At 40.6% G+C, this 17,078-nt stretch overlaps 2 protein-coding genes across 37 annotated transcripts in view; one reads left to right on the top strand and one right to left on the bottom strand.

The window, feature by feature from the left end:
- Positions 1-2,203, top strand: part of Sorbs2 (sorbin and SH3 domain containing 2) — a 392,887-nt gene extending 390,684 nt beyond the window's left edge. For all 36 annotated transcript variants that reach the window (XM_087217106.1, XM_021265020.2, XM_087217109.1 and 33 more), the window contains one exon: positions 87-2,203. In XM_087217106.1, the coding sequence (XP_087073232.1) occupies positions 87-148 (62 nt within the window). In that variant the 3' untranslated portion in view covers positions 149-2,203. The remainder of the gene's footprint in view (positions 1-86) is intronic.
- Positions 2,204-12,347: 10,144 nt separating this feature from the next.
- LOC106010027 (leucine-rich repeat-containing protein 37A2-like) lies at positions 12,348-16,581 on the bottom strand. The gene is given in 2 exon segments (XM_021264911.2): positions 12,348-14,268; positions 14,270-16,581. Coding segments are annotated over 2 exon segments (2,121 nt in total). The 5' UTR covers positions 15,200-16,581; the 3' UTR covers positions 12,348-13,077.
- Positions 16,582-17,078: the final 497 nt, after the last annotated feature.

Genomic DNA, 17,078 nt, shown 5'->3' with positions numbered 1-17,078 from the left:
TTATAAATGGAAAGTGTTCAAGTTCGCATATATGAAGTGATATTTCATTGTTGTTATACCTTTTCATTTATTGCTTCTATTTTCAGGAACTTCAAGAAGAACCAAATTCTTTGGTACTTTTCCTGGAAATTATGTCAAGAGGCTGTGAATCACTCTCCTTATTTATGCCACATTTCAGCAACACATCTGCATAAATTTGCCTGAAACATTCACGTAGGCCTCTCATGTCATGCCTTATGATTTCCAATACGCTATCACCATCTCCACCTCCTGCCACCAAACCACCAGCAGAGTAACTGCCGCTGTGAGCCTTGGTGAGACATGGCAGACCTGCATCCATAAGAAAGTAGATCTTCCTACTTTCTGCCCTAAACTTTGGAAAGTCAGTGTGGGAGATCAGAAAGAAAAGTAGTATATTTTTTAAAAGTAAAGTATTTCAGAGAAAGTGAACAAAAGAAAGAATTTGCAGGAGGCTCTCTGGTCTCATGGCTATATTTCAAAACCTGGAAGATGCTCCTCCCCCAGACAACCAGAAGATTGTTTATTTCAAAATGCTGTGGTTTGCATATTCACATTCTTAGCTTGGCACCCTATTTTCCTTTCACAAGTTTGCCTAGTATCCTGGTTTACACTATATGATAACTGTACTTCAGCTATTTTTTGCCTGCACTCATATGTTGTTATATGCACAGTAATTACAAAACCTAAAGCAAGAGTAGGAAAGTTAATTCGTATGGGTGTGATTTTGTTGATTGAATGTAAGTTTTCAAAGAGGAATCTTTTCCTGCAATTTTTTGTACTTTTTAGAAGTACAGTGAGTGAATAAGAGCCTTTGGTGATTATCATGAGAATAAAAAAGGATTAGGTAGACTACAGAAAAATTATTGTGTTGTAAAGTTGCATTGCTATTTTATATTAAAATGTAATAATCAGCATCATGAGCTCTTAGTGTTTTATTTATCTGATAAAATTTAAATAAAAGCAGTGTTAGTGAGAGGTGCAAAGTACTATTCTAACATAGACACTTGAAAGTATCTGTAAGCAATATTAGTAGGTAAGATTTCACTGTGTGTACACATACACATTTGAGATTATATGGGAACATATAATCCATATGATATGTTGTACATTTTATGGAAATTTAAAAGAATTCTACATGTTATTTTATAGAAATAGAGTACTTCAGAAGCATTACAAGTATTAAGGCTGGTTTTAGCAAGGATTATGGTCAATACAATTATTTTTACTATGATACTTATTTTTCTTCTGTGGAACTCAGAATCCTGGCTACATTTGAGAACAGGAATATGTTGAGCCTGATTTTCCTGGTGTATGTAAAATATTTCCTAGGAATAAATTGGGCACTTTTTAGAGACTGTTAAATCATTCAGGTTATTTTTTTTTTCTGCCCTAAAGCAGAGTCTGAAAGATTTAATAGGGTTAACTAACAGTGCCTGAATTGCATATGCCCTGAAAACTAGCTTTGTATTTCTTATGAATTTGCATAAGAACTGTTCATCTTTGGATCTTGAGCACCTTATAGATAAAACTTTTTATGGCATTTCTTCATGGACAGTAATTGATCTTTTCACAATATGTAGACTGTAGAATTTTGTATATGTTTGTTGTTTTTTTGTACAGACTGTTTAGTTATTGAGAAGACAGGGGAACTTCCAGTTTGATGTTTATCCTGAATTTAAACTAAGCTAAAACACTTTCAGAAGATTATCCTTTATGTATCTGGAAGATCACAAGGGTCCCCCTTGATAGTACAAATCTATAAGATAAGCAAAGGTTTAAAAATTGAAAAGGTCTTAGCAGCCAAACTGAAAGATAGATAAGTACTGATTACAGAGGAATTTCATTAGGAAGAAAGTAAAGGAACATCTTTGGATAGCCTACCATGATTACTGTCAAGTTCACAACCAGCTTTATATTTTAAAGGCTTTGGGTTTGAAATTAAGTCAACTGCATGCAGCTTTGCTGATAAATGACTAATTCTCTTTGGTGCCATTTATGAGACAAGACTTCAAAATCTGTTGCCTGTTATATTTAAGAAAAAATACTGTTTCTATTCTCTGTATCTGATTTTAAAAGAAAAACTATTCACACCTGACTTTCAGGTAATTGACTGAATTCTTACAAGCAAAGATCATTGTGTTTTTCTTGAGTAGACATCTAATAAATTTTGCTTGGAAGTGTACTTCAGTTTTTCCTCTGACATTTATCCTTACATACCTGTGTGTTCTTTCCATTTGTTAGTTAAAATAAGAAGATACATTGGCTGTGTTCTCTTGACACATAAATGGAGAAAATATGTGCTAAACATCAGCTCAGAGAAGTAGTATCTTTCACCCCTCCACTGAAGCTCACTTGTTAAACACTCTAGCTAATGATTATTCTTCAGCTAAAACAATGCACTTTAAAATACTTTTGTCTAAGAATTGCCTATTTTCCATTAAATTGCAAGAAATTGTAGCATTTTCCCAATTCAACTATCTTAAAATTTTAAAATTCTTGCCTTAAACACCTTTATCACAACTGGCATGGCAGCCTCTGTTAATAACCACAGGACTTCACTGAATTTCAAATCATGTGCTGCAGTGGATTATTCCTTTCTGTCACACAAATGGTAGAGTTAGCAGCGTTCCCACTTTGATCTTTTTTAATATACCTTAGCCCCTTCTTGCTCTGTTTCAACCCTTGTCCACATCTGTCTCTCTCAAGTATTCAAAAATATAGACATTCTTCTGTTTGATAACTCAGGTACCAAAAGCAAAGATGTCTTGCTTAACCTTAATACCTCTTTGAATCTCCTCTATTTTATTGGATAATTACCACTACGTATTAGTTTTTTGCTAAAATGTAATGCCTTTGTGTGAAGAATAAACCTCATAATATTTTTATGATCCTACTTGCATTCAGGCATTTGTAGATAACTTAGCTGACAAATCTGAATCTGTGCATCTAGGTCAGTGAAAGGACAACAGGAAGGAAACCTCGTGCCAGATGTTAACCCCTCCTTTAGCTATGCCATTCCTGAAAGCAGGCATGTCTATTTCTTACTTGATCAAAAGCAGAATCTCTTTGAGTAACCCTCTGTTTTCATAATCATTCACTACTTGATCTCTCTTTGTAGGTGGTCAGTTTGTGTGGCCTGATAATTTCTTCCTACTGTTTTCCACATTTCAACCACAAAAGAAGATAGATTATTTTAAGAATCATTTGATTAAATAAGACTAAGCACTCTGTTAGCTTCCAAGAGTCTGTTTATTTAAAGATTTAGTTACTTCAGCCTCCTCTTGAGATTATAGCCTTCTAACCGTTGATTTATATATTAATTATGATTTCAAATTATTTACTTAATGATTAGGATCAGAGCATGAGCAGAAATTGGCATTATTAATAAATGCTCTACAGGAAGGATTGGCATACTATGGCTTGTGAAGCAAATTCAGCCTGCTACCTGTTTTTGTATGCCCTGGAAGTTAAGAATGGTCTGTACAGACGAGCATTGGCCATCAAGGTGATTATAAAGGATTCTAATTTTGAGCCCTAATTAAGTGAAATATTATCTCTCCAACAAAGAATTTCTTTTCATTGATGGATTCATATGAGAAAAATTTGTACTCCCTTTTTACCATTATAATCTTAATTTCATCAATGCAAATTTGCAGAAATGTGTTTTCTCTTGTCATGAAATTATATACATAATAGTCGCAGTTTTGCCTCCTGTCTCACAAAACCTAAAATATTTACTGTCTGTCCCTTTACCAAAACAAAGTTTGTGAATTCTTGATCTATGCTAATTACCAGCAACAAGCCTGGAAAATGAACAGAAGGAAAGGAATATTAAACTCTGTTGTTTTTCAGGCTGTTACTTACATGTGTTTGGTATGTTTCTACACACGCGCTCACACACACACACACGCACACACAAATATGTAAGAGGACATCTGCTTTGTTCCCATTTTATAGATGAGAAAGCTGAAGCTGCAAGAGGTTAAATAATTTATCTATCTGCATATGGGTGATAACACGCAATGGAAATTGGATTCAGAATCTGGTGTGTCGATCTCCCAAGCCTGTACTCTTCCTTCCTTCTAAACACTCCACACTAGGTGCTGGCACACTATCAATTGAACTGTGCACTCAGAGTTAATCACCTACATTCATCCTCTTTCCCCCTCCACTATTGTCACAAGCTCTGCTATCACAAACATTCACCTCTCACCTCACAGCAGCATCTTACTATGCACAGGGTGACTAGAAAGAAGAATGTGTCCAATCCAGCGCTAATCTACTTCCCTGAGAAAAGCCACCTTTCGTTTCTAAAAGTACACAGTAAGCAATGAAGATACATTTCAGTGATTGAGATGTCTTCTCTGAGCTTGAACATCCATGAGCTGGGATTCATGAAAGCACTAGTGGCTGTTGCCAGTGAGCTGGCTTAGAAGCTGGTGATGTTTTGAGGAAGTTCTTAATATTGTCAAACCACTTGGAGATAGGCAAGCCCAGCATGCTCTAGGAACATGGTGTGCTTGCAGGACGGCTTTTAAATATACAAAGCCCCAGGTTACACTAGCAGCTCTCTGCTGGATGACTTGTTAAGTGGCCCAGAGCCTTAGCTCACTGCTAAATTCAGCCCCTCCTGAGTTCAGGAAAGTTCCATCTTAGTTCATACGCATACATATATCTTGACCCAAAAACCTTTCAGTACAAAACAGAAATCTGCCTAGCAAATCTTCACCTGTTCCTTTGGGGTTTCTTGTTTCATCCTTTCTCCTAAAATATTGTGGGTGACTCAGTTGTCCCTGTTTCTTCCAAAAATAAGCGTCATTTCAAATAAAACTCTAACTACTATTAACAGCATCAGCCAACAGATGCCAAATCTTGCACTGACATTGCAGGAGGCTTGAAAATGATTTCTAAAACAGGTATTCTTTTTTTAACTGCACAAAAGAATAGATGTTAGTTGTAGGGAAAATTAGAAAATATAAATGGACAAAATAAAGAAACACTAAGAATCCTGTTTGGGTAAGGGTTACACTTCAGAGCATACCCCTCCAGAGGATTTTCTGCACATGCACATGTGGAATATTCAGACAAATATGGGATCATATTGAACATGCTGTTTTGTAACCTGCACCTACGCTTGGGCAGGCCTCTGAAATAAAGTGAACAAGTCTCTTTGACATTACCAAAGTCCATGAGAAGAATCAGAAAAGTCAATTTCCAGGATTCATGAAAATGCAATTAATTCAAAACTCCAAAGCAAGAATTAGAAAATTACCACCAGACTATAAAATCTAATGTAATCTGAAGAACTGGTAGAAGAAGGGAAAGATGAAGAAAGAAAGGAAAAATATATTTATTATCTCCCTACATGCAATAGGAGTATTCTCCAGCTAAGTGGTGGCTAGAGAGACATTAAATTGACAAATGCATGAATTGCAAGGCAGTTGGAAGTAACATCCAAATCATTCTACAGGTTAGCAAAGTGCATATGTTTTAAATCAATACTGACAAAACAATTAATAATTCTTTTTGAAAGTAGATATATCCCAGAAAAGTTAGATCTAAAATGTTTTCATAACATACTAACATGATGCTTCACTCCACACGATTTTGTCCCTCTCCCAGGGGACATTTAGCAAAGTACAGAGACATTTGTAGAGGTCACAAATGGAGGTATTCTTATCATCTAGTGTGTAGAGGCCAAGGATACTGTTACCTTCCTACAATACACAGGACAGCTTCACAACTAAGAGTGATCCAGCCCAAACTGTCTAGAGTGTTGAGGGTCAGAGGCTCTGCCCTAGAATAACTCAAATGATTTAGGAGAATTATATTGTAAACCATATTAGGAGAGCTTTTAAAAACAAAATCCTAAACAAAAGAGCCAAGAGACCTAGCCTAATGGTCTCTGTCTTTTGCCCTGTGACTGGTAGACACAGTTCTTCCATAGAAAGCAGCCTCTCTTACCCAATTCTGGAAGTAAGGCCACAAAACATTTAAGAAGGAGATTATCTGTGAGGCATGGTGGAGTGCAAACTGAGTGAATGCTTACAGATAAACATTCATCTCTGGAAAATGTCTTTAGGCAAATGTCCACCATGAAGGCATTTATGACTCACACACAACCCAGCCCAGAGCAGGGAGGCCTTTCTGTGCTATGGTGATTCCAGAAACAATGCAATGCTTTAAGAGTTAGGATTGTGAAGTAAACCCACTCTGCTTATTAGGAAGTTCTCATAGAAGGTATAGAAAGACTCCCAATTCCTGTAAAGACATACAAAATACAGGGAGCTGATGACAAGACCAGAGTGGGCCCTGACTGAAAGCCTTCATGGTGTCATCTCGTCAAGCTTAGCTTGAGGCATCCAATTGTGCACTTATCACTCACATCATCTGTAATATGAGGGTCACACCTAAGTTCCTAGTGAATAAAAAGAGGAAATAAATCAGAAGTTCAGACTTTGTTATGAGAATCCTGCCCCTCCTTCATGAAATTCATACTTTGAAGGCCCAGCACCCGCGTACCTCAGAATGTGACTGGAGATCAAGCCTTCACATTGCAATTAAAATAAAACAAGGTCTTATGAGTGGGCCCTGATCCAGTTGTGACTGGTATCCTGGTAAGAAGAAACTGGGACACAGACATACACAGAGAGAAGACCATGTGAACACATGGAGAGAAGACGGCTATACGCACGCCAAGGGGAGAGGCCTCCACAAGAACCCATCCCTTTGGGCTTGATCTCTGACTCCCAGCATCTGGAACTGTGAGAACATAAATTTCTGAAATTTAAGCCACACACTGTGCAGACTGTGTAGTACTATATTATAGTAGTCCAGTAAGACTAATAGTTGTTTTTTTCAAGGCCATTCCCACCCACTCCTTTTCTATTCCCCAGTTCTGAGTGGATAAATATGCAGAAAATCTATCTTGTTTCAGAGGGTGACAACTGAACCCCTACAACTCCACCCTCAATTTGAATTTTGCACATAAAAATAAGATGTAACTGAGGATAACAATGGAGTAGGCTCCCTTCTGAGAGAGAGAGAGAGAGAGATCATAAAAAATAAGTAAATAAAAATTTTAAAGTACATGGAGTAATGCAGGGAAAAAATTCTAGGTTCCCAAAGGGTAAATGTTAGCAGTCTTTCCACTCATTGTTAATTATACACAGACTTGCATAGACTAGGAAAGTTCCCTTCAATCTGGCCTCCAGCAGAAGCTCTGAGACAATAATAGTTCCTGCCACAGGGACATGAATCCTTATCTCTGATCTTCACTTTCTCATTTTCTTTACATACTGTGTGCATATTTGTCAGGGTTAAGTGAGTACCCACATGAATTTACAAGTTTCCATAATAAAATACTTTACTATGAAGTCTGGAGGGGTTGAAGGGAGGGCTGGGCAAGGGTGAAAAATGAGAACCAAGAGAGACTATGTAAAGGTGCAAATTTCCAATGATGAATGTCATTATATTGTATGCCTAAAATGTACCAATTATTAGAATGAATAATCGATAATGTAAAATAGGAAGAAAAGGTCCAAAGTGGTAGGGGAAGTGGGAGGGGCAGGAGAAAGGAAAGAAGGGAAAGGAAAAATGATGAGAAATAGAAAAAATGGAAATAAAGTCTTTGTAAATAGGGAAGGGTGGAGGGCATGAAGGGAGGGCTAGGAATGGGGAAAAAATAAGAAACAAGATGCATTATATAAAGGTACAATTCCCGATGAGAAATGTAATTGTGTTGTACACCTACAATGTACCAATAAAAGAATTTAATACAAAAAAAACATTTTGCTGACTCTTAAAAATATAGGAATATGTACTGAAGCATCATCTCCTTTTGATGAATTCACTGAACTCAGAGAGAAGCTCTCTATTTGGAGTCTGTTATAAAAACTACCCAACACTCATTTCTAGATTACTTTCTCACCAAATTTCAGAAATCTTGTGTCCTCAGTTTCTGAGTGAGTTTAGGCTGGTGTAACAAACTTTCATAGACTAGCAGGATTATAAGCAACAAAAATTTATTGCTCACAGTTCTGGGGTCTAGAAAGTCCAAAATTATCAAAATTGCTGATACCATAGGCTTCTCCCTAGAATTACTGGCATTTTCCATCCAACCCTCCAGCAAAGAAAGCTAGTCGCTGGCAGATAGAAATGAGCTGGAATTAGCAGGTTTATAGTTGGCCTGTTCCCTAGGAAAAACACCAGTACTACCTGTTCAAAGCATTTTTACAGATTCTCTCTCTCTCTCTCTCTCTCTCTCTCTCTCTCTCTTTCTCTCTCGTCCTCCCTCCCTCCCTTACCTCTCTTTTTCTCTCTCTCCCTTTGTCCCTACTAATGGGTAAATGTTGAAATGCCTAGGCACTCAGCTCAGTGCTACCTAGTCTTCCCACCTACCCAACATCCCTCAACACACACATACTCTTATGCCTTTGGTCAGCTGTCAGATGATATGACAAAAAGCTTAGTAGACATCTGCTCATAGATTAATGGGCATGGTGTTTCACTAACAAAGATAAATTGCCAGACAGCTGTATTGAAAACCAGAGCCTGCTTCTCAACACTGATGAGGCATAGCTGAGATGACCTATTTCCTAACTGGAGTCATGAATAATCTTCTCACTTCACTAGTCTTTTTTTTCCCCTCTGCAAGAAAATATTTAAAGCAATACCAAGGATTGCTATGTGAACTTCAAGTCCTAAAGTGTCTTAGCTTGCTTTTTGAGTTTACAAAAAAGAAAAGTATCAAGAGAAGTAATGACTTGCTTTGTCAATACATCTCCTGTAAACAGTAACAAACATATTTTTCAATTCAGATCCACTTAGGTTTCTAAGGAAGTGGTCCTAAACTGGTAACAACTTCAATTAGCTTGTATAATAAAAGAATATCATATAATGTTTATCTGAGGAATAAATGAAATAAAATATACAATCTAACACATAGCACTGATATGCTAGTTCTCTAATCTATTTTCCTTTTGAAGTTATCATTTAGGCCAATTCTAATCAGTATCAAACATTTGAATTTACTTGTTAGATCCTCCTAGTTGCACTGCCAAGTTTTAATAGTTTAGAAGTTTGAAGGTGACAATCAGAATATGGCATTTAAAATACGTTTTAAATCATTAGGAGATTTTTAAATTACATACTGTATAAAAGAGGCATTGTAATTTTTCACAATAAGTCTATCAGTTCTTAAAAAGTGACATAAAAAGAGTTAGAGGCCAGAAATAGAAAAGGAAGAGGACAGAAAATTGGATATAGCACTCCAGCTAGTATGTACCTATTTTAATGGTTCCCCTACCACACTAGAGATCTGGTCTATCAGAGGCTTGAGAGCTCCATTAGGACTGAGGGGCTATGGAGACACATGCAGACTAGAAGTCAGCATTAAGGAGCCCTACATCCTGCCCTCATCTGTTCTGTGACATTGAGAAACTTAACAGCATGGTGAGAATGTCAGTATCCTCATTGTTTAAGAAAATCAACTAAATCATCAAGATCTTTCTAACTCTAAACTGTCCATGAAATGTTTATGATAAATATTTCAGGGGAAAAAAACCCAGCAGATTCAAAGACTTCAACATTTATTCTAACAACTAGTTCTGAGGCTAAAACTGTGCATGAGAATTAGTGGCCAAGGCCAGCCTGCAAATCAACCCACCACATGGGCAGAAACTTTAAAATACTATATCTCCATCAATCCAGTGATATTAGCTATATACATTTATTCTAAGGCAATAATTATGAATATGTTTAAATATTAGCTATAAGTTTATATATTATCATGTTATTTCCGACATCAAAAATTATAAAATCCTAAGTACCCAACAATAGATATTTAGTCATTATTTACTAGTAGATATCTTTTATTATTTATCTAATAAATATGGCACATTTTATCACAGATAACATTTAATCAATTCAAAATGGCCTCAGAAAGCTTATGTATAAAGATATTCACAGCACATTAAGTGGAAAATTCATTACAAAATAATAAAATCCCATTTTTGTAAGGAAGAATGTATATGTTTACCTATGTTCACCTAGAGCACAGTGGTGTGTTTATGTGTCTCTATGTATGTGCATGTGTGTACCCATACTAAATGCATTAGGATTAACCAAAAATATCTCAAATTTTATAAGTCAAAAACAATAAAATATCTCTAATTTCATAGTGTTCAGCCTAACAAATGAATACATATGTATTGAAGTAAGATCTGAAAAACATTCACAAAAGTGTTGGCTATGGGCATATCTTCAGTAATCATAGATATTTTTATTTTTAAAATTTTTAATAATTAAAACAAATTTCTTTTAATATCAGAAAAAAGTTGTAGTGAAGTGAAATATTTAATTTACACACAAGTCAAAAAGTCTAAAATATGTAATTTCTTAATTACTTTGGCTTTCAAATCCCCATCCTCTAGTTAACAGAAATTACATACAACAGAAATATATACAACAGACACTATATATAGATATATATACGCTTTGATCAAAGGTTTTATTGTAATCCACTAGCACTCAAAATTAGAAAATAATTGCTCATCAGGATAAAAACCCTAAATGTTTAGTCTTTTAGAATAGCCTCTCCTGTTTCCTTCCCAAGATAGTTCCCTGGTGAATGATAAGAAGGAAAATTAACATCCTCATGGTGGTGGGAAAAATACAGGCTCTTAGAGCATGAAGTCCTCTATCTCTTCTGGTCTCCAGGGCCATGTTCCTTGTCCCCTGGGTGTCTCCTGGCCTTCAAGGCTGAAATCTGAGAACAGTGTAACTAGTGATCTGCCCTCCCCTGGTTTGGGCAGGATTATCACTTCCTGCTGAGTCAGCCTCAAGTTAGCTCCCACAGGCTGAAGACTCTTGAATGTCTGCCATGGCCTTCTGCCAGCCCTGGCCCATCAGGGCACTGGACTCTGATGTGAGGTCACCTTACCTTGCCATCATATACAACATGGCAGATCCTTCACTTCTCAATTTTGCATTTGCATCATGTAAGAGAAAGGACATCCTGGAATGCTAAGCCCAGAGCCCACCTTCTGCCCAGCTTGCTTCTATGTAACTGAGGTTCATATTTTTCTTGAAGTTAATTTGGCCCATGCTTCTTGGTCTTTTGGCTAAGATCAAGTGAACTTCATTTGCTGTGAAGCACACATCTCCAAAAGTACTTCACTCTCTTCATTCTTTCTCTCCTTCTCCATTTTTGCACTGTCCCCTGGACTAGAAGGTGGTCAGGCTTTCCTTTTACTTCTGCTATACCCTAACCTCCTTCCTTCCTATTCCCACCAGATACACAGGGTCTCTCTTAGGCCGCATGAAAAAAATTGTGTTCAAGTGTTCAGTGATTAATTTGACAAAGAGATACAGGAATCCTTGTTCAAGACAATAGTTTGCATCATTCTTTTATGAATCATCAAATATTAAAATTGAATATCACTTTAGTCTACCTGTTGGCATTTCTCCTATGAAAATTAATTCAGATGGATGATAAAATCAGAAGACACAAAAGCTTAACTCAAAAAAGCTAACAAAAAAATCATTTGAAATCTTATCTCCATTATAGTTATTTAAGAAAAAGAGTCAGCCTAAATATACATCCAACTAAAACAAGGGCACACCAGGAAAGGAAGAATGCAGCTTTGAACTGAGACTTAGGAGATATTAAAACTTAACAAAGGGAATTGAGAGAAACAAGTGCAAAATACAATTTCAGAAGAAGAATTAGAATGGTTTGTGTGTCTTTATTTGTAATATTTGATGTTTCTCTGAGTACTGGAGTTGCTTTGGAGAGAAGTAATTATTATGTACACAATCTTCCTGCTATGGGCACAAAACATACAAGAGACCAAGATAAATAACCAAGATATCTATGCCTAGACTTTATTTCAACACCATCTTCTTTCAGAAAGAATTTCAGATGTTAAAAAAGTAAAAGATGCAAGATTTAGCCCCTGGGTAGCTTTAGAGATTGAAGGAAACGGTGAATCAGTGGTGACTAAGAAACTTCAAGCCAGACCAACTACAGAAATGGTAAGAATAATAAAAAAAGGAAAAAATTCCCACTTTCAGTTTTGCTCTTAACACAGAATGATAGTAATTTATTCTCACATACAAATTTTCTGTTATAACAATATGGATATAAAAGTAAAATTTTTTAAATTCAAAAATTTGGAATGATTCAGTATGTTTAATGATATGTACAGTGTTTTTAAAAAGCACTCTGATTTAGAAAATAAAGATTATTATTTCTCACAAGTTACTTGGATTTATTCATGTCATCTCATATTGACTTTCTGCTCCTTGTATATATATTGCATTAGTTTGTGGTTTTCTTTTTTTTTTTCTTTTTTTTTTTTTTCAAAATCCAACATGCATCTATGATAAAAACCCTACAAAAAATTGGAATAGATGGTCTCGACCTCAAACTGATAGAAGCCATCTACGAAAAACCAATAGCCAATATCATACTAAATGGTCAAAACCTGAAATCCTTCACACTAAAATCAGGAACAAGACAAGGATGTCCAGTTTCTTTTTTTTTTTTTAATAGGAGATGAGAACGTCTTTATTGACGAGGGAAAAATAAGCTTTGCTGGTCACACACAGGACGAGGTCAGTAGGTGAGCACCTCCAATAGCTCATCATCACTCTCCCTGTAACTGGCTGATTCTGCAGGCTCGGCCTCTTCGCTGGGGTTCCACCCAGGCTCTGGATCTTCCACTCTGGCTCTTCTGTGCCTGATGCAGAGGGCGATGATGACAGGTATCAGTATCATAACCAGGGCTGCTAATGCCCCGATGATCCAGTTGTATATATACATGTCTTCAAGAACATGTTCTCTGGACATCCGAGGCGTCTGCTGTCCCTTCTGTTTGCCATGGGCTTCTGTCCCCTCCATGACCATGGGGTCAGAATACAGCTGCTGCTGCTCCCACTGGGCCTGGGACACCATGGCCTCCCGCTGCTCAGTCAGATGCATCAGCAGGAGGAGAGACTTGGAGATGAGCTTGGCACAGGCGGGGGACACGGGGGACTCAGTGCAGTCCATTTTCAAAATGCTGATACGCTGGGCGATGAGCTGTCATCAGGGATGAGCGGCTGCAGCAAGTGATTCAGCTGTGTTTCTAACCTGACCCCCAGGGACGGCAGCCCTGGGGAGGTGATGTGTGTGGGGGCCAAGGACAAGCCTGAGGCAGAGTCTGCAGCAGACACACTCAGGTCCCCTGGTGCTGACGGGAAGCCACCTGGAGGGGAGTCCATGAGGCTCTTCACTGCCCAGAACCCAGGCCTCTTTGCTGGGCTCAGGCAGCTGCATGCATTTCCCTTGGTGAGCTGTGCCCTCAGGTTGGCCTGGGCTGTTCTGAGGGACACAGGGAAGAGAGTTTCAGCCAAGCAACAACTCTTTTGTGACTGCCAGGCAGGTGGAGTTGCCTTCATTCTTAGCACTCTGTCCTGCCCATGGTTTAGAAACCATATGCTGTGGGTGAAGTCTTTCGCTCTGCTTCTCACCACAGGCTGGGCTCTGGCAGGGGTGGAGGTGGGGGACCTGCCCAGCCAGGGAGCTGGCAGGGAGGAAGGGGTGGCTACCCTCTGTCCTTCTGTGAGGATGGAGAATCTCTCCAGGTTCCTGGGGCTGGGGGCCCCCATGACGCTGCTCCAGCTCCGTGGCACTGGGGTCCCCGAGGCTGCTTGTGCAAGGGGCCAGGTGACCTGCCTGTCCCTGACCTGCTGCTTCCTCCTGTCCTGCAGCAGCCTTTTACCTGTGCCCTTCAGGCCCCTGAGGCCCCTGTCCACTATGTGCAGCCTTCTTCCTCTCAGGTTCTCCACCATGCTGTTTTCCTGTGTCGGAGCACTTCCCAGCATTCTAGATATTTGGGGCTCCAAGGTGGGGCCCAAAATGCTGGGCTGTATATGCCTGACAGTGTCTTCTTCCTTCTTAACCTCCTCCATTTTTTTCTGAATTTCTACATTTGACCGATTTCTGAGCAAATTCAGCTCTTCCAATTTATTTTTGTTGGATTCATGGATAAAAGAGGAGTTCTTTATATCCTTTTTTAAAGAATCTGTGTTATCTCCATGAAATGCATTTGGAAAAAGCCTTGCAATGAGTGGCAGTAGAGCTGACTGCACATCCTCTGGGTTTCCCTCTGAGAGATAGGGCACCACGTAGCTGAGGGTGTTGATCACGTCACTTTGGTCATCAAACTTGAGCTGGTTGCTCATGATGCCCGACCAGGGGGGCCACACTTTGCTGCGAAGATGACGTCCCAGGCTCGATGCTCAGCTGGGCGCTGGTGCTGCTGTTCCGGGCTCGTAGTGCCTTCATGAGCCTCCCATCCACATTCCCCATGGCTGCTGCCTCAAGGCACTGCATGGTGTTGGACAGACAGGTGCTGTCACAGTCCAGCTTGACTGTCGGGCACACAACCTCAATATCACTCTTAATTTGGCAGAGGCAGCAGGCCATGTGGCTCGGCAAGATCAGTTTTTGCAACTCCAGAGTCATGGTGAGGATGTTCTCCAGCACTGCAGGGGGCACGTGTGTTGCTCCCAAGTCTAGGTGTTTTAATGCTGGTAATTTAAAAAAAGATGGATCTTCGATAGTTGTCAGAGGGTTATTGTTGAAGACTACTTGATATAAAAACTGCATCCCGTGCCATGCATGAAATGTTCCATAGCTGATCTGAGAAACAAAATTGCAACGAAGATTTACAAACTGCAAAAAGGGTAGTGAGTCAAATGTCCCTCTTTCAATTGAATGTATTTTATTGCAGGATAAATCTAAGTACTGCAGCGACAGCAGGCCTGCAAAGGAGTCTTTTCGTAATTCAGTCAGGGAGTTTCCACTGAGATTCAGTTTCTCAACCCACTGGTATGTTCTCCAAACATTCTTATCAAGGGAAGAAATAGAATTTCCTTGGAAATTTAAGACGGTGAAGGTCCTGTTGTGGGCACTGGGCTCGAGGGCAGGCACCTCGTGCAGCCTGCGGGTGGGGCCAAGGTCAGTGCAAGACAGGGTCTCCTCCTGGCAGGAACAGAGCTCACATATGTCCTTGTGTGTCGTGCTGCTCTGTGCCCTTAGCACAGTTAGAGCCTTCACCTCCGCTGGTTGAGTGGTGACTTCAGTCAGGATTGGATGCTGAGCCTGAACCTGGTCTGGGCATGGCAGCATCACCCCAGTCTGTGTTATAGAAGCTGTAGATTTCTGCAGGGACGGAGAGTGTGCAGCCCCTGTGGAGGGCACAGCAGTGCTGCTGGGATCCACGTGGGAAGGTGGGCCTGCGACCGGGCGTGATGGGCGATGTTGAGTGGGCTCCTGACCAGGACTTGGAGCTCCCGTCTCCGGAGGCACTGGAGGTTGAGTGACAGGCTCAGCTGGGTCTGCAGGCTGGGAGGAGGGCTTCTGCACAGCTGGAGGAACTCTAGCTTCTGCAGTCTACGGTGGAGTTCTGGTAAGCTGTGGGTCCAAAGGTCCAACTGTGCCCAGAATCAGGTTTGGTGGTGGAAGCGTCACCTCGGCGGGCCTTGCATGAACAGCTGCAGACCTCAGAAGCAGTTTTCGGAGCCTCTCTTGCCAAGGTAGCTTGGCACACAGACCTTGAGGCGGGGCGGCAACCTTTTCCAGCTGTGGGGACAGCTGTCATGCAAACCTCTGAGGTGGAGACAACATCTTGGTGGGCACCGAGGAATCCGGGTAAACAAAGCCCCCAGGCTCTTCTGGGGGAGTAAGAGCAGTGAGTGATTCGAGCGGGAGATCAGAATCGAGGGAAGAGGGCTTATTAGCTGCTAGGGGGCGCACAGTTCAGGTGAACTCGGTATGGGGTCCAGCCTGGCTGTGGGACAGCCAGGATGGGCAGGCACATCTGTTGGCAGTGCAGCAACAGTATAGCCCAGAAATAAAGCGAAAACATGACAGGGCAAGGTTCAGTCGCACAGATCTAGGCCAGTAGGGTGCTGACCCTAGGTCTGCTAGAAACTTTCTGGCAGCCACCTGTGTGGCAAGTGCCTTGGTAACGGTGCTCACCCACATTCTGCCACACCCCACCCTTTCTGTATGACATCATAGTGGAGGAAACCTTTCTCAGGGCTGCCCATCAGTGCCCAAGCCTGACTCTCTTTCCCTTAAAAAGTGGCAGTGGCTTTTTGCAGGGCCTCTTCTCCATAGCAATGCCAACATGTGGTCTTGGGCCTGCACCAGCCATTGGGTGGGGTGGGGAAGAGCTTCCCATGGAAGTTAGGGCTTGGTCTTGGGATGCTCAGAAGTGTTGCGACAGAGAGGAGCAGCTCTGTGCTATAGCCAAGTGTTACGACTCGGTGTGGTGGCTCTGAAACACAGCTCTGAGGCACAGCTGAGCTTTATTGCTCAGTGTAGCAACTCCAGGTCACAGCTCTCATTCTTTGAAGACTTGAGAATCTGATGGTCAGTTGAAGAGGTAGAGATAAGCCTTTTAGTAGAGGAGTCTGAGCACTCTACCAGAAATGAGAGCCTCCTTATACAGGGAGCCACAGGGTAGGTGAGCATGCTCATTGAAGCGGGGGGCGGGGGGGGGGGGGTTACAGAACATTTCTGACAGGGTCCAGAGCTTAACAGAACCTTCTTGTGAGAGGGCAGGGCTTAACAAAACATTCCTGAAAGGTCACACAGTTCAAACAGCCACACACCACTTTGATACACTGGGCAGGAGCCCAGCCACATAAACTTACATTTCCAAAACAAAACATTCTGTGGAGAAAAAAATGGAGGCAAGGCCAGGGCCTGTCTTACTGTTTAGCACTGCTCTATCAGAAGTAGTGGTCCAGCCCTGGCAACTGGAGCTCTTACCCCTCCACCTGAAACCCAGAGTGAGTCTTCCTCCCCTTGGCTGCACTGCTTCCAAGCAAAATCAAGACCAGGTTGGGTGGAGGCAGGAGAGCACATCTGAAGGTGATTTCTTCCACAGTGTTGCCATTTGCTCTGAACTCGGTAAGGGTTCCATGTTTCAGAACTCACTCCTCTCCATCAGATTCGGGCTTCATAGACATCCCCACTATGATGACTTCACAGTTTCAAA

The sequence above is a fragment of the Heterocephalus glaber genome, unplaced genomic scaffold, assembly GCF_053883595.1.
Source record: "Heterocephalus glaber isolate CG9 unplaced genomic scaffold, H.glaber_assembly_v1.0 deba00001461, whole genome shotgun sequence".
In the NCBI taxonomy this organism is placed as follows: Eukaryota; Metazoa; Chordata; class Mammalia; order Rodentia; family Bathyergidae; genus Heterocephalus; species Heterocephalus glaber.
Note: the sequence above shows the minus strand (reverse complement) of the source record. Positions and strands in the feature narration are given on the sequence as shown.